The sequence below is a fragment of the Hemitrygon akajei genome, chromosome 27 (assembly GCF_048418815.1).
Source record: "Hemitrygon akajei chromosome 27, sHemAka1.3, whole genome shotgun sequence".
In the NCBI taxonomy this organism is placed as follows: domain Eukaryota; kingdom Metazoa; phylum Chordata; class Chondrichthyes; order Myliobatiformes; family Dasyatidae; genus Hemitrygon; species Hemitrygon akajei.
Genome location: NC_133150.1, coordinates 23271961 through 23290202, shown reverse-complemented (window position 1 = coordinate 23290202; position 18242 = coordinate 23271961). Strand labels below are relative to the sequence as shown.

Sequence of the window (18242 nt, the reverse complement as noted above, 5' to 3'; positions counted from 1 at the left end):
TTCAGCCTTTGGCATTTGTGTTGGTAGAATCTTTTCCTCTTATTAAATGATTAATTGCCCACTAACATTCACAACAGTATAGTAGATCTTTGAGTTCCTCTGACTGTGAGGTGGATTAGCTCTGTTAGTTGCATGTTGTGATTGCTATTTTGCACACATGCTGTCCTGTGTTGCAGCCTAGCCATAATGGATGCTGCTACTGGCATGCTTTCCCACAGTGGTCCTCTGAATTTATTGTTACTATTGAATTAGTGACGTACTGAGCCATGATACACTGGCCACGTATGATAGAATATAATTCTGCTGATGGTCCACACTGCCGCACGATTGGCATAGTTTGAATATATCTTATTTCAGTGATTGTAGTGCAACACAATTTGATGGAACTTTGTTTCTTTAGGGACTATGCAGTGATCACCTGTCAGTGTTGTAACTTGTAACTGAGATTTGTGAGGAGATGTTGTTGGCTTTATGCTGGTTCATTCACCATCTGCTGTTAGCATACTCTTTTGGCAGTCCTTTGAAAACGGGATTTTTTTCTGTAGTATTTAACCACATTATGTAATGGGCAGGTAGGATCCTCACCCAGTGAATATTTTTGTGCCTTTCCTACTGGAGGAAATAGCAGCCATATTCAGACAATAAAAATATAGTAACCATTAATTCAGACAAGAACCAGCCTTTTCAAATGCAGCCTGCAAACAATAATTGGTTTTGAAATCACAAGAGGAGCTGTATAACAGCAACTACTATGAAGGGAACTCAGATCAGCTTCTAGTGGGAGACAATTTAAAAGATCATGAGATGGTATGGTGTGCGTTGGCCAACACATAAACTTGTTATTTTGGCAATGTTTAGGGATATTTTTAATCCTTTGGCAGATTGATGCTTTGTGGTTGTATTAGAATGGAGGGTAAAAGTACCCAAGGAGAAGAGCTAGTTGGCATTTTAGCATGAGATCTGTGAGGGAGACGTGAGTGAGACGTGAGTGATCGGTTTAGGAGGTCGATGAATTGGGAGATGGATTATATAAAGATGCTGTGAGAAGAAAATATAGTGATTTAAAGATGTGATGGAGAGTCCTGTTGGGCTGAACTGTCAGATATTTATATATCATCAGGAAATCTAGTATATATTTCTGATGCAAATGAACAGTGTGTGGAGGAACATTGGCTATGGTAAGCAGGATTATTTTTAAAAAAATTCATTTACTGGTTATGCCAGTAGTTATTCATCCTTAATTACTTACTGAACTGAGTTGTCTGCTTAAGTGACTAAAGAGGGCAATTATGACCAGCTGCATTAGTGTGTATCATTTGGCCAGAGTCTGTGAGGGAACAGATATTATTTCCTGAGTTTTACATTATTATTAATGGTCATATCCTTATTAAAACCCTTCTACTTTTGAACCTGCTTCCCTCAAGCTCTCAGCCACCCTACCTCCTCTCTTAGAAAACATCCTGAAACCTACATTTATCCACTCTACCATATGTTATTTTGGCATCCTGTGCAGTCTTGTGTGATATGTGCTGTATCAATACATGTTTGTTGTTTCTAGCCTTAAAAGTTGCAGAAATTTTCCCATTTCTCTACTCTGGATCTGTGGATATCCATGATGTGGGCTGAATTAGCTGCCCTGTAATTGTACAGACTAGTAGATTAAGTATCTTTCATCAGTAGTACAGCAGTTCACATTCTGTTTCACCTCTTCAGTGATGCGGGTTAAGTCCTGATCAAGGGTCAGTAAAAAATAGTGAGATGTAAGCAGAGTGGCCATTATGTGAGTGGACCAGGGTTACTAGAGTGGGAGGCTTTGGCTTAACAGGCTTTGGAGAGAACAGATGGAGTCTTAAGGGTGTTGAGTCTTTTGGAATCATCTAACTGATTGTAGAACTTAAACTTAAGAAGCAAGACCCAAAGGTATAACAAGTGCAGAAAGGATGGTTGTTAAGGCAGTGGAATGCTTCTGTAAGATGTGGGATTGCAGGGTATCTAATGGTCTCCCTGATAACTACATCTGCAGAAAGCACACCCAACTTCAGCTCCTGACTGACAAGGTCAAGAAACTAGAGCTAGAGCTGGGTATACTTAGGACCATCCAGGAGGCTGAAGACTTCATAGATGAGACTTGTACTGAGATGTGGAGGCTCCCCAGTGGGTGGGTGGTCATCAGGAGAAATGGTGGTAAGCGGGTTTAGTGCAGGGTTTCCCTGTGGCCATTCGCCTTAGTAACAAGTATACCCCATTGGATTTTGCAGGGTGACTTACCAGGGTGCATCAGGTGCAGCCAGGCCAGTGGCAGTGTGGCTGGCTGAGGCTCAGCAGGGAAGGGTAAAGTTAGGCAGAGTGATAGTGATACAAGATTCAATATTTAAGGGGATAGTCAAGAGATTCTGTGGCCATGACAGAGACATCAGGGTGGTGTGTTGTCTCCCTAGGTGCTATTAGGATCATTAGGATGTCTCAGAGTGACTGCAGAATAATCTCAAGGGGGGAGGGTGAGCAGCCTGAAGTTGTGGTGCAAATTGACACCTAAGATATGGATAGAAAGGGGGCAGAGGTCCTGGGCAGTAAATATAGGGAGATAGGAAAAAAGCTGAAGAGCAGGACTTCCAAAGTAGTAATCTCTGGATTGCTCCAGTGGCATGTGCAGAGATAGCATGATAGTACAGATGAATGAGTGGTGGAGGATCTGATGTAGGAGACGGTTTCATGTTCTTGGATGATGGGAATCTTATTTGGGGCAGGGATCATCTGTAGGACCATAAGACAGGAGCAGAATTGGATCATTCAGCCCATCTGTGGCAATGAATTCCACTGATACACTACTCTCTGGCTAAAGAAATTCCTCCATAGCTCTTCTAAATAGATGCTGCTCTATTCTGAGGCTGTGCCTTCTGGTCCAAGACTCCCACCACATAGGACTTCTCTCCCCATCTCCATATGTCCCATCTTTTGCTTTTAAGCTATCTTTGCCTTCACTCATCAGCCATGGTTGCATCATCTTCCCTTTAGAATACTTTATCTTTGTGATGTATCTCTACTGTGTCTTCTGAATTGCTCCCAGAAACTCCAGCCATTGCTGAGTAATCCTCAGGTTTGGCTACAGTGGCAGACAGCCTCCAGCCTGGCCAAACTTGAGAAATCTTGTTTGGGTGGATGCTGCGTGATGTGTTCCCCTGTTACAAATCAATACCACGAAATAACAAACAGTACACATTATGTAATTAAACAATTGAGCTTTATAAATCTTAATTTGACTATAGAGTTAGTAAAGAATCAAAAATAGGAAAAAAAAAGGGCCCATTCTCATGAAACAGTCTAATGTGCAACGTTGGAACTCATGTTTCCGTCTTCTTGTTCCCCATTGACCTCCTCCGAGCGTCGCCGACCCTTGGACCCTCGCTGCAAGTCCACTCCACCCAGCGGTCTACTAGCGCTCTCCACTAGCATCTTCCCTCTTCATCTCTCGCCTAAAGAAGACCGCAAATACATTCTGTCAGATCCACAAGAAGGAAACAACATGCCTGTCATTGAATGGCACACATTCCAAAGCCTCAGTTATCACCTGTCATAACCCAAACATTGCTGCTACAGAGAAAACATTACATTAGCAGTGAAACCTTACAGCATGTTTCAGCTGTTCTGCATCATTCCCTGGTAGTGTCCTCTTCTGATTAACTTTGGCCAGCTCCCCTCTAATGCCTCTGTAATTCCCTTTACTCCACTGTAATACTGATACAACTGGGTTAGCTTCTCCCTCTCAAACTGCAGGAAGAATTCTACCATGTTATGATCATTGTCTCTGAAGGGTTCCTTTACCTTAAGTTCTCTATAATCAAATCTTGTCGATTACTTAACACCCAATTCAGAACTGCCTTTCCCCTAGTAGTCTCAACCACAATCTGCTCTAAAAGCCATCTGCTCTAAAATTTCCCCTCTTTGGATCCAACACCTACCTGATTGTCACAATTTGTCTGCATATTGAAATCCCCCATGACTATTGTAACATTGCCTTTTTTGCACATGTTTTGTATCTCCCATTGTAACGTATGCCATGCCTTTGGCTACTCTTTGGGGGCTTGTATATACTCTCATCAGGGTCTTTTCATCCTTGCCATTTTGTATCTCTAACCACATGGATCTTACATCTTCTTCTTATCCTACATTACTTTTTTCAAAAAATTTAATTTGATTTTTTTTTTACCAACGGAGGCCTCGCAACCTCTCTGCTTACTTGCATGTCCTTTCAATATAATGTATCCTTGGTTGTTAAGCTCCCAATTATGATTTTCTTTCAGCCATGACTCAGTGATGCTCATAATGTCATACTTGCCAATCTAACTGTACTAAAGGATCATATACCTTAATTTATACAACGCAAAATTCTGGAGGAACTCAGCAGGCTCGGCAGCATAAATAGAAAAGAGTACAGTTGATGTTTCGGGCCGAAACCTTTCATCATCATATTGTGTGTGTTGCTTGGATTTCCGGCATCTGCAGATTTTCTCCTGTTTGTGATTGTACCTTAGTGTGTACACTGTGTGCATTCAAATATAAGACTTACAGTCCCGCATTCATCAGGCTTTCTGATTTTGCCTTATGTTACACTTCAACTCATTCCACTAACAGTAATTTTGCCCTATCTACTGCCAGTCCTCCCTCACCGCCTCACTACATACTACATCTACTTGAATACCAACTGCCCTATCACTCTGGCTCCAATCCCCATGCCAAATTATTTTAAACCCTCCGCAACAGCTCTGGCAAACTTGCCCTTGCGGATATAGGTCCCCTTTGGATTGAGGTGTTACCTGTCCTTTTTGTACAGGTCATACTTTCCCCAGAAGAATCCCAATGTTCCTAAAATCTGAAAAGCCTTCCCCCTGCCTCAGCCACGTATATATCTGCCAAGTCATCCTATTATTACCCTCATTGGTACATGGTACAGACAGCAATCCAGAGATCCTGCTTTTGAGCTTTCTATCTAACTCCTTAGATTCTCTCTACAGTTATCTCTTTGCTTTTCCTATCTATATCATTTCTACTGAAATGTACCACTTCTGGTTGCTCACCCTCTCCCTTTAGAATGCTCTGGTCCTGGTCTGAGACGTCCCTGATCCAGGCACCTGGGAGGCAAAATACCATCCAGATACCTCTTTTATGTACACAGAATCTCCTGTCTGCTTTTTTAACTATGGAATCCCCTGTCAATACTGCACTCCTTCCCTCTTCCCTTCTGAGCCATGAAGCTAGACTCAGTGCCAGAGACCTAGTCACTGCAATTTCCCCCGGTAGTTTGCCCGCCCCAACAATGTGCAAAGTGGTAAACTTTCGTTGAGGGGAACAGGGCTATTCTTCACTGGCTGCCTATTCCCTTCCCTCTCCTGACAATCAGCCAGCTCCCTGTCTCCTGCAGCCTAGGGGTGATAATCTCCATACAGTTCCTATCTTTTACCTCCTCATTCTCCCATATGAGCCAAAGGTCATCTAGGTTCATCTCTAGTCCCTTAAAATGATCTGTAAGGAGCTACAACCTGATGAACTTCATGCAGATGAGGTTATCAGGGAGACTGAAGGCCCTCAAGAGTTCCCACGTCTAGGTCCCATTCTCACATCACTAGCTATCTACTAATAGATAAAGAGAGAGAAAAAAATTACTAGAAACTTACTTAGAACCTCTGCCTGTTGTCTCTTAAGAATGTTGTTGCAAAGCCAGACCACCCACTATCCATTCCTGCAATGACCACTCTGCTTTCCCCTTTTTATTGACTTTTGCCATGTGGCTAATAGATCGTTATGATTATTACCAGCCAAAAAGTACCGAAATGCCAAACTTTTTTTTTAAATGTTGCTTTGCTGCATCCAAACAAGTGACTGCTCACAATGATTGAAGCACACCAATTGAAGGCCTGTAAAAGAGGAACCGGTTACACCTAAACTAGAGCAGAACCAGTATCATAGCTGGGAGTTTTGCTAGTGATATTTGGGAGGATTTAAACTGGTTTGCAGGGGAATGGAAACCAGAGGACCAAATCAGAAAGTGGAAGGATGGAAAGGAAGGTACATGTCAGGGCCAATAAAACAGGAGCAATGTAATAGATAAGATAGGACGGATAGCTTGATATGTGCATATTTTAATGCTAGGAGTATTGTGGGGCAAAGGAGATGAACCTAGAGTATGGAACAATGATGTTGTGGCAATTATGAAGACTTGGTTGAGAGAGACAGGAATGGGTGCTTAATGTCCTAGGGTTTTGAAAGGTAGAGAGGGAGGTAAATAAAGTGGTGTAGTTGTAGTACTAATCGGGCAATGTCACAGCTGCTTTCAATGAGGACATAATAGAGGGGCATCCACTGAGTCTATATGGCTAGAACTCAAAACTGGAAGGATTCAGTCATTCAGGGATCATATTACAAACCCCCTCCCTCCCAACCTGCAATAGCCGCTGGAACATGAGGAACAGACATATTGGCCAATTAAGGAAATGTGTAAAAACAATAGGATTTTTGTCATGTGGATTTTCAACTTCCCTAATATAAACTGGGATCTTCTGAGTGCAAGAGGTTTAGATGAGGCAGAATTTATTAGATGCATCTTGGAGAAGCCATGGAATGTCCTTGGCAATTAGGATTAAATAGAATCCCAAGGCATCAAGAGCAAGAGGATAACTAGAGAGGAAGAAGGACCACTCGAGGATAAAGGGGGAACATTTGCCTGGATACAGAGGATGTGGGTGAGATCCTTAATGAGTGCTTTGTATCAGTACTTCCAAGGAGAAGGATATGGAGAATACGAGAACAGTGTTGAATGTATTGCTATGCCAGGACACTTCAAGGAAGAGGTAGTGTTGTATCTTTTAAAGAGCATTAAGTTGGATAAATCCCCAGGGTTTGATGGGTTATTGAGAGAGGCAAGAGAAGAGATTGCTGGGGCCTTGATCAGTATTGTTTTGTCCTCTCTAGCCAGAGGTGAGGTACCTTGTTCCATTATTCAAGTAGGGAACAAGGGATAATCCTAGAAACTACAGACTGGTGAGTCTGATGTCAGTGGTAGATAAGTTATTGGAGAGAGTTCTTTGGGATAGGATTTACGAGCATTTGGAAAACCACGACCTAATTAGGGAGAGCCAGTATGGCTTTGTGCAGGGCAAGCTGTATCTTACTAACCTGCTTGAGGTTTTTGGCAAGGTGACAAGAATGATCAATGAAGGTGGAGCTGTGTATGTTGTCAACATGGAATTTAATAAGGTGTTTGACAAGGCCAATCATGGGAGGCTCATCCAGAAGGTTAACAACCACGAGAAAATCTACAGATGCTAGAAATCCAAGGCAACACAAGCACAAAGCTGGGGAGCTCAACAGGCCAGACAGCATCTATGTAATGGAATAAATTGTTGCTGTTTTGGTCCAAAATCCTTCATCAGGACTGGGTAAAAAAAGATGAGAAGTCAGAGTAAGGTGGTGGGGGAAGGGTAGGATGAAGTACAAAGAGGTAGGTGATGGGTGAAGTAGAGCTGGGAATCAATTTCTTGACTTCCAGTAATTGCCTCCCTTCATCATTCCGCTTTCCTGTTTTTATTCTACCCCCCCCCCACCTTTTTCCTTACCTGCCCATCACCTCCCTTATGTTTTTCCTTCTTCACTTACTTCTATGGTCTTCTACCCTCTCCTATCAGATTCTACTTTCTCCAGCCCTTTATCTCTTTCACCAACTTACCAGCTATTTACTTCACCCCTCCCTTCTCCTGGTTTCATCTATCACCTACCACCTTGTACTTCTTCCTCCACTTCCTGCATCATCTTACTCTGACTTCTCATCTTTTCTTCCAATCCTGACGAAGGGTCTTAGTTGGAAATGTCAACTGTTTATTCCTTTCCATGGATGCTGACTGACCAGCTGAGTTCCTCTAGCATTTTGTGTGTGTTGTCCAGAAGATTAAGATGCATGGAATCTATGCCAAATTGGCCATTTGGATTTAGAACTGGCTTACCCTTGGAAGGGATTATTCTAGCTGGAGGTCTGTGATTAATTACCGGTATGTTCTGCAGGTATCTGTACTAGGGCCTCTGCTGCTTGTTATGTATATAAATGATCTGAATGAAAATGTAGATAGGTGGTTTAGTAAATTTGCAGATGACATGATTATTTGCATTGTGGATAGTGTAGAAGACTGGCAAAGAATGCAATGGGAGAAAGATCAATCGCAGATATGGGTGGAGAATTGGCAGATGGAGTTTAACCCAGCCAAATGTGAAGTGTATCACCTTAGTAGATCAAATGTAAAGCACTGTAAGGACAAGATCCTGAACAGTATTGATGCGCAGAGGGATCTTGAGGTTCATGTTTATAGCTCCTTGAAATTTGCTACATGGGTTGGTAGTGTGTTTTTAAAGGCATATGGCATGCTTGCCTTTATTAGTTGAAACATTGAGTTCAAAAGTTACGAAGTTATGTTATGGCTTTATAAACCACTAGTCAGGCTGCACCTGGAGTATTGCATTCATTTCTGGTCACCCCATTATAGGAAGCATGTTGAAGCTTTGGAGGGGGCGCAGAAGAGGTTTACCAGGATGTATCCTGGATGTATCCTGCTCCATAAAGAGCTTGGGCAAACTTGGGTGGTATTCTCTGGAGCGGTGGAAGCTGAAGGTGAGGTTGGGAGGGGGATGATCTGACAGAGGTTTATAAGATTGAGAGGCATAGCGAGACAGACAATATCTTTTTCTCATGGTTAAAATGTTTTCAACTAGTGGGCATGCATTTAAAGTGAGAGGGTAATTTCAAAGGTGTTTTTTTTACAGTGTTAAGTTCTTGTAATGTACTGCCTGGGTTTGATGGTAGAGGCATATATACAAAGGACTTCTACCAGACGTTTAGATAGGCACAGGTATGTGAGGAAAATGGATTGATATGGACATCTGTGGACATAAGGGATTAGTTTAGTTGGCTACTTGATTACTAATTAATTGGATTTGGCACAATGCTGTGGGCCAAAGGGCCAATTCCTGTGCTGGGCTCTACTGTTCTATGTTCTAAGTTAGAAATGAAGTTTATAATTATACTGCTGATATTGAAAAATGTTTAATCTCATTTAATGTTTAATAACACTGACTTAATTGATGATCCAATGCTCTCTGAAATTAAAGTGATTTGATGGCAATATTAAATATCTGGTAAACTGAAGAGCAGAAATTATAGATACCTATCTAATCCATGGGCCTTGCTGGATTGAACTTGATATTTTGAAATAGTTTTAACAATGACCAGTGATCCTAAAATTATGAAAATATGACTAATTGATAGGAGATACACTGCAGGTTGATCACAGATTTTCTGCACCCTCGGTTTCTGAGCCTTGCCGGATTAACGTTTTTGCTGGATTAAAAGAGATTGTGCAATAATAATGGTAAAATGGAGTGTAGAAGCTTAGAGCATTATTAATTAAACAAAAATTGATTGTAAATGTATTAATTACTGTGCTTACAAAGAATGTTGCTTCTCAGTTACCTTTATAAACATTTCATCCAGGCCAAGTTGTATTGATCTGTTCCTGTGTAATTTTTCTTGCATCAAATAAAAATTCATTAGCACTTGTTCTGTCCCAAAGGTACATTTCTCAAACTCTTCGATTAAGTCACCCAACAACTCAATTAACTTATCAATAGTAAATCCTTCCGTTTCATCAGTTTCATCATCATCACTGCCATTTTCATCACTTGGAGTGTTTTTATCAGCATTCAGAACACTGTCTGTGGTTTCAGTTTGTAAAGTGATGCATAGCAGGTGTTTCGTTGTTGACAATTATCCACTCACATAGATTCAGCTTACACACAGGAACACCTTTGTCCCAGCTTTTTCAGCATTTCAACCTTCTCTTGGATCAATATGGACTGATGTTTATGTTCAGCACCACTACTGGTACTTGCACTTATCTTCGAAGCCCTAGCTAGGGTTAAATTTATGTAAAATAAGCAAAAATGAGCATAAAATATTGGGAGTACCACCAAGTGCAATGTAAATAATAAAAATTGTGTGCTTTTTTTGTCAAAATGAGCCTCACCACAGATGACACTATGTTCATCATACACAGTGCCATCTGGTGGCCAGCCAGTAAACACAATTTCTTGCGAATTGAGATGCTGAACCATCACTTTCTAGAAAATCGGTGGTCAGCCTATATACGTGCAGACCCTCTGAAGCATTTCAGAATGGATAATACCTCCACCATCAACACTGCCCTCAACAGCATCTCTTCCACTTCACACTCATCTGCTTTTACTCCATCCTCCTGCCACCCTACCAGGTATAGAGTTCCTCTTGCGTTAACCTACCACTCCACCAGCCTCGGTGTCCAGCACATAATTTTGTGAAACTTATGCCATCTCCAATAGGATCCCACCACCAAGCACATCTTCCTCCCCCAAAACTTTGCTTTCAGCAGTGATTGCTCCTTACGTGACTCCCTTGTCCATTCGTCCCTCCCTCCTGGCACTTATCCTTCCAATTGGAACAAGTGCTACGCCTGTCCTTACACTTCCTCCTTCACTACTGTGCAGGGCCCGAAACAGTCCTTCCTGGTGTGGTGACACTTCACCTGTGAGTCTGTTGGGTTCGTATACTGTGTCCGGCGCTCCTGGTGTGGTCTCCTGACGTAGATTGACAAACCGCTTTGCCATGCACCTGCGCTCTGTTCGCCAGAAAAAGCGGGATCTCCCAGTGGTCACCCATTTTAATTCCACTTCCCATTCCCATTCCCATTCTGATATGTCTGTTCGTAACTTGCTCCACTGTCGTGATGAGGCCACACTTGGGTTAGAGAAACAATACCATGTATTCCGTTTGGGCAGCCTCCAACCTGATGGCATGAACATTGATTTGTCGAACTTCTGATAATGACCCCCACCCTCCCCCTCCTTCACCATTTCCCATCCCCTTTTCCCTCCCTCACTTTATCTCCTTGCTCGCCCATCACCTCCCTCTGGTGCCCTCCCCCCTTTCTTCCATGGCCTTGTCTCTTTCACCAATATACTTCCCAGCTCTTTACTTCATCCCTTCCCCTTCAGGTTTCACCTATTACCTTGTGTTTTTCTCTCTCTCCTTCCCCCACCTTTTAAATCTACTCCTCAGCTTTTTTTCTTCAGTCGTGCTGAAGGGTTTCAGCCTGAAACGTCGACTATACTCATTTTCCTAGATGCTTCCTGTCCTGCTAAATTCTCCAGCATTTTGTGTGTGTTGCACGGATTTCCAGCATCTGCAGTTTCTTGTTTGTGATTGGACAAGTATGCTACATGGAGTATTTTCTGTGTTACTATTCTTATTGGATCTGACCTCACAATCAACCTCATTTTGACCTTGCATCTGATTGTCCACCTGCACTGCACTTTCTCTGTACACTTCATTATGCATTTTGTTATCATTTTACCTTCCACTACAGTACTGTGCAATAGTCTTGGGCACATAAATATAGTGAGGAAACCTAAGACTTATGCATAGTGCTGTAGTAATTTTATGTATTCCACTGTACTGCTGCCCCCCCCAAAAAAATCATGACATGTGAGTGACAAAGCTGTTTCTGATATGGGTCTCTATTGTGGACTGAGAGTGGGAAGGAGGCAGGGAGAAGGGGCATCATGGTTGGAAGAGGGGAGGAAGCATGAAGCATCAGAGACATTTTGTAATGATCACCAAACCAATTACTTTGCTTGGGGATTCAAGGCTTGGTGTGCTAACATCCTTTGCTCTCACCAGATTTACAAACTTGCTGTCTGCTCCACATTGACAAATAACAACACTGGCTATTTATATCTGCCCAAAACTTTTCCACCATACTGTGCCTCAAAGTACTGTGTAATGAATGATCTGTATGAACAAGATAGGTTTTTCACTGTTCATTGGTACATGTGACAATAAGTCAATTCCAATTTGCTGTGGCAATGTAAATATTTTTCATTGGAAATCTATGAAAAGGAAAAGATAGAAACAACCTTTTTATGTTATTGTGACTAAAATGATTTAATTCATTAAGTTTTAGGGGAGATAATAACTCTGACCTTATTTTTATTCCAGGTGTCTCTTTAGGCAGAGTAACACTCCAGAAACAACAGTCACTCCCTTCGCGGCCTCTTATTCCATTAGTTGCAAGAATTTCAGATCAGAATGCATCAGGAGCACCACAAATGACCATAAGAGAAAAATCTCGCCATGAGAAATTCAAGCAGCTTTTAAGTAGTGCACATACTGATTTGGGTAAGTTTACGAAGAATCGGGTCCCATTGCATTGCATTTTGTGAATCTTGTGCCTTGAACTAGCCTATATAAAACATTGGATGAGTGAGAAGCTGCAATTTTTTTCTATATGCTTCAGCAACAGATTTTTAATTTCACCACTTTTTTCTCCCAGGTTTATTGCAATTTCTCTTTGAGTCTCATAGCTCTTTTGTCTCTCTTTCTTGGTTGCTCTTACTCCCTATCCCCAATAGACAGTATATACTTCTGTTAAATCTCAACATCTTTCTTTTAAAACTTAACTTTCCAAAAATTTTCGTATCATTTATGCAGATAGGTCTAAAACACTTTTGTCTACTTTGAGTTTGAGATTTGTAATATTTTTCCCAGAAGTCCCTGTTGCCCTTAAGTGTATACCTCCAGAAGAAAGTAATATTTGCTGAAATTACCATAGTATAATACAAAGCACTGATACAATCCATTACAGATGATTTGTTTGCATTGCATTGGGTAGTCAAGCAGTAAATATTGAAGTCGCTTAGCATTGGATTTGAGTCATAATGTTCTTAATTTTCTTGTGAGTCTTTTCAAGCTGATTAAAGGTTAAGTGAAGCCTGACATATTGGATTCACATCAAGCTGTTTAGTTACTTGTTATTCTTCCTGCTGGAGCTTTTCTGTTCGCTTTCTTGGGGCTGGAAAATTCTTCCTATCCATCATTAATTGTCTTGCAGAATTAATGGACCAGTCATAAACATGTATACTTGATCAGATAGCTCTGACGCTTACCCTTGGCCTTGCAAAGGTGGTCTTGATATGTCTTGTTTGGGCATCTCTCCAAATAAGACTTTACAGAATTTATTCAGTAAAATGTCTTATCTGTCTTAAGAGTATTGGGAGGAAGGTCATTTTTTCTTCTTCTCATCTTCATTCTGGCAAGCATGATATGTTTATCTCCCAGAAGAACGTCATGAAATTGTGGAGCATGGAGATGGGTCCTTTGGCCTAACTGGCCAATGGCAACCAAGATTTCCATTTAAACAAGTCCTACTTGTTCATGTTTGCCTCAGTATCTCTTTAAACCTTTCCTACGCACATCCTGTGGAGGACTGGAAGATAGCAAATGTCACTACACTCTTTAAGAAGGGAGGAAGACAAAAGGGAAATTGTAGGCCAGATAGCCTAACCTCAGTGGCCGGGAAAATGTTGGAGTCTTATTAAGGATGAGCTTTTGGGGTACTAGGAGGATAATGATAAAATAAATCAAAGTCAGCATAGTTTTTGTGAAGGGAAATCTGGCCTGACAAATCTGTTGGGAGTTCTTTGAGGAAGTAACAAACAGGGTGAACAAAGGAGAGGCAGTGGGTGTCATTTACTTGGATTTTCAGAAGGCATTTGATAAGGTGTCACACATGAGACTGCGTAACAAGATGAAATCCTATGGCATTACAGCAAAGATACTTGCATAGATAAAGGGATGGCTGACAGGCAGGAGGCAGTGAGTGGGAATAAAGGCGGCCTTTTCTGATTGGCTTCCAGTGCCTAGTGGTGTTCCTCGGGTCAATATTGGAACCGCTACTTTTCACATTGGTTCAGTTATTTAGATAATGGAATTGATGTCTTTGTGCCAAAATTTGAGGATGATACGAAGATAGGTGGAGGGATAGGTCGTGCTGAGGAAGTGATGTGATTGCTGCAGGACTTAGACAAATTGGAAGAATGGGCAAAAAAGTGGCAGATGGAATACAGAGTTGGGAAATGTATGATCCTTCGTTATGGTGTAAAGAACAATAGTGCAGACTATTATCTACTGGGGAGAAGGTTCAAACATCAGAGGCGCAGAAGAACTTGGGAATCCTCTTGCAAGATTTATAGGTCGAGTATGTGGTAAAGAAGGCAAGTGCAATGTTGGCATTTACTTCAAGGGGAATAGAATATAAAAACTAGGCGATAATTCTGAGACTTTATAGGACGCTAGTCAGGCTGCACTTGGAGTATTGTCAACAGTTTCAGGCCCCATATCTCAAAGGATGTGTTGTCATTTGGAGAGAGTCTAGAGGAGGTTCACGAGGATGATTCCAGGAATGAAGGGGTTAACATATGAGGAGTGTTTGGTAGCTTTGGGCCTGTACTCATTGGAATTTAGAAGATGCTTAGGGATCTCATTGAAACCTACTGAACATTGAAAAGAAAAGGACTTGGTAGGGTGGATGGGGAGAGGATGTTTCCTATGGTGGAGTTATTTAGTACAGCCTCAAAATTAAGGTAAGGAAGAATTTTGTTTTAACCAAGGAGTAGTGAATCTGTGGAATGCTCTGCCACAGACTGCGGTGGAGGCCACATTTGTGGGTTTATTTATAATGGAAGTTGATAGATTCCTGATCGGCCAGGGTGTCAAAGGATATGGCAAACAGGGTAGTGTATGAGTTGAGTGGGATCCTGGATCAGCCATGACGCAATGGCGAAGCAGACTTGATGGGCTCAATGGCATAATTCTGCTCCAATGCCTTAAACCTGCTCAGATGACTAATAATGTATCTATCACAGCCACTTCCTTTAGTGGCTTGTTCCATATACAGACCAATCAATGGATGAAAGGGTTGTTCCTCAGGATACTATTAAATCTCTCTCTCTCCTTAAACCTTTGCTGTCTGGTTCTTGGAAAAAGATTGTGCATTGATCCTGACTATACCCCTCATGATTTTATAAACCTATGCTCCAATGAATAAAAATCTAAACTATCCAACCTCTCACCATAATTTAGTCCCTCAAGTCTTGGCACCAAAATATTTCTCAGTAGCTAGAATGTGAGGTTAAATGAACTTTTGCTTGGGAGTATTGCTTAGTGTAGCACAGCTGTTGCACTTCAACTCTTATTAGCTTCATGTTTCAATTACTTGAATCTAATCACGCACAAAAGGATGACTGAATGCAGACTTGTCAGGAATGACTTGCTTTTGTGAGAATTGTGACAAAGATTGATGACTGTAGAAAATATCAGGAAACTGAATTCTTAGTTGCTCTTGAAATGCTTTTGATTCTGCCATCTACTTTGGATTTTTCTCTGGGCACAAAACATTTCAACTTAGATTGCTCATGCTGTTGCAGCTGTAAATAACCTTTCTGTAGATCAAGCCTGTGGATAAACTATAATTCTGGATTGTGACACACGATGGTGCTAGCATGCTGATGAAACACAATTGAGACTTATTTGAAATGATCTTAGTAAGGATATATCTTTGGTGTCAATAATACAACAAATTTGATCTGTTTGTTCATCTAGAGTAATACTTATTCAATAAGTAATTATAAGGCACCATTTGTATATTTTTCTTCCCTGTCTGTAAATCAGGAATGAAGCATCCTTGAAATGTAAAACTTGCCACATGACTGAATTTCTTTATGACCGTTTAGAAGGTGCAAGCATGGGAAAGCTGGGTCTTGTCATCTCGATGTCAAATGTAGCATTGGCTCATGTTGTATTGAAACCAGTAAGATGTTAACTGAAGCAGATAGTGTTTTACACTTCCAGTAAAGAAAGATTTCTGTACACCAAATGGATTTGAATGTTTTATGCCCATGACTGCTACTTGACTTAAGTAGTCCCTGATATCAGTAGTTATTGTGAATATAATCTATAATAACCCATCCATGGATAGTGAGATGAAATACACTGAATAAGTTATTATTTATCCTGAAGAATAATACTCGTGATCTTTCATAAATTAAATAAAATCTTTTGGTGTGCTCTCATTTGCTGCAACAGTATTTAATCATTCCAAGTGCCAATTTATTTCAGTGTATTTCCATATTCTGCAGACCTTTTTTAGAGGAGAGTTAACTTTGGGCTTGTAAATCTTCTAATTATTCACTTGCTGTTTTGCAAACATGTACCTTTTCCTTATATTCAACTAATTATTTCACTAATGTTCAAAATTTAACTCCTGTCATTTAAAAAAAAAAGCTAGTATATTAGCATTAATTTATAAACCCTTATTTCTTGTCAGTTATGCAAAGAAAACCAAATGCTCAAAATACGTAAGGGATTGACCTGAAACAAAAATTTTCTGTCACCATAAATGATCCTTGACTTGCTAAGAATTTAACACTTTTTCTTTCATGCTTCCAGTTTTTCTAGTGTTGCTTTTGAATTGTAAAATGGTACTTGCATATAAAAAATGATGCCTGCCATGCAAGAATAAACTAATTTTATATTGATGCTCTGTTTTCCCATTTCATGTAGTAGACTCAGGCATGCAACTTCAACCTTGATTCACTTTTAAAGAATCTGCTCTTTCCTCAGCATCCTTTTAACTCAATGTTTCTAGATGTTGGTGAGTGATGAAGGGAAGGAAAAATAATAATGTATATGGAGAGGTTTCTGACAAAGGCTGAATGTTAGTTGGGGTGAAATCTGAAGGGATGAATGGTTATCTCTTGGCTGCTTCCATCCTAATTATCATAGAAATCAGTTATCACCCAATCCAAGTTAGACTGCGTGAATTAAATAAAGGCTAAGAGCACCTGGATACTGCCAACATTTTAAGATCAGGCAGCAAATCGGTAGTAACAAATATTTGCATTCTTGCTGAAGTCTCACCACCTGTTTTTTCAGTACAGTGAAATGCTTTTGTCACATGCTGACCCCAAATCCAGGAACGTCTGTCTCCCATGCTGTTTGTAAACGCATGAGGTCCGTGTACTGTGTGGACTAAATAGCTCAATTGCACAGATGATTTGAGAGTTGCTGCTCTTGACATCAAGGTATCAGTTGATTCTGTATAGTATTATTGTGTCTTGGTGCTAATGATATCAATCATTAGCAAGGGAGAAACACACTGAACTTGGATTCAGGCCATGCATAAAGATATATAGTCGTGGTTGTTGGCAGTCAGTTATTTTAACCCAACAATATTGTTGCAGGAGTTATTCAGGACATTGTCACATCCCCTTCTGTTTTCAGTTGCTTCATCAGGTACATGTGTTCCATCATTAAATCTAAAGTGGAATGTTTCATGATTGCAAAATGTTGAATTCCATTTTCGATTCCTGAATGAGTGGAGCATGTTAATTCAGCAAATGGCATGTTGTATTCATGCTACGACGGTGCCAGACAATACATATTAAGTAAGAGAGAGTTCAGCCATATATGCTTGATATTCAGTCATCTTACTATCACAGTTGGGATGGAAGGTGGTGAAGAGTTTGCCTAGTCATACACCTGGACTAGCCACACAAATGCTTTGTGTACTAGTCAGAGGCAGCATCTGGGTATCCAGTGATGTTTGACACACCAGAATCATCCTCCACTGTGGAAGACACTAACAGAATGCCAGAAATGTGAGAGTATCAGGTGGCAGAAGTGAGTGTCATTGCTATTACTAAGGAGAAGGTGCTTTGGAAACTGAAAGGTCTGAAGATAGATGAGTCACGAGGACCATGGACTACATCCCAGGTGTCTGAAAGAGGTAGTTGAAGAGATTGAGGAGGCATTAGTAACGATCTTTCAAGAATCACCAGATTCTGCAGTGGTTTCAGAGGACTAGAAAATTACAACTGTCACTCCACTCTTTAAGGAGGGAGGAAACCCGAAGAAAGGAAATCATAGGCCAGTTAGTCTGATTTTAGTGGTTGGAAAAATGTTGGAGTCTGTTCATGAAGGATGAAGTTTTGGGGTATTTAGAAACACATCACAAATATGCCAAAGTCAGCAACGTTTTCTGACAGAGAAATTTTGCCTGACAAATCTGTTAGCATTCTTTGAGGAAGTAACAAGCAGGATAGACAAAGGAGGGTCTGTGGATATTTATCTGGATTTTCAGAAGGCCTTTGGCAAGGTACTACATGATGCTACTTAAATAAGAGCCTGCTGTATTACTAGAATCGATAGAGGGTTGGCCAGCTGAAAGTTACAAGAGGTCTAGGTTCAATCTCCAGGAAGCCATCTCATGGATGAAGTGGCAATTCCTAGACCAAACTTGAATCAATGATGGTGCAAGGTACATTTATTATTA

At 40.8% G+C, this 18242-nt stretch overlaps 1 protein-coding gene across 5 annotated transcripts in view; it reads left to right on the top strand.

Moving 5' to 3' along the window:
* The window catches only part of LOC140717185 (TBC1 domain family member 22B-like), a 339243-nt gene that overhangs the window by 66502 nt on the left and 254499 nt on the right, over nucleotides 1-18242 (top strand). For all 5 annotated transcript variants that reach the window (XM_073030478.1, XM_073030479.1, XM_073030477.1 and 2 more), the window contains one exon: nucleotides 12071-12250. In XM_073030478.1, coding sequence (XP_072886579.1) covers nucleotides 12071-12250 — 180 coding nt within the window. The remainder of the gene's footprint in view (nucleotides 1-12070; nucleotides 12251-18242) is intronic.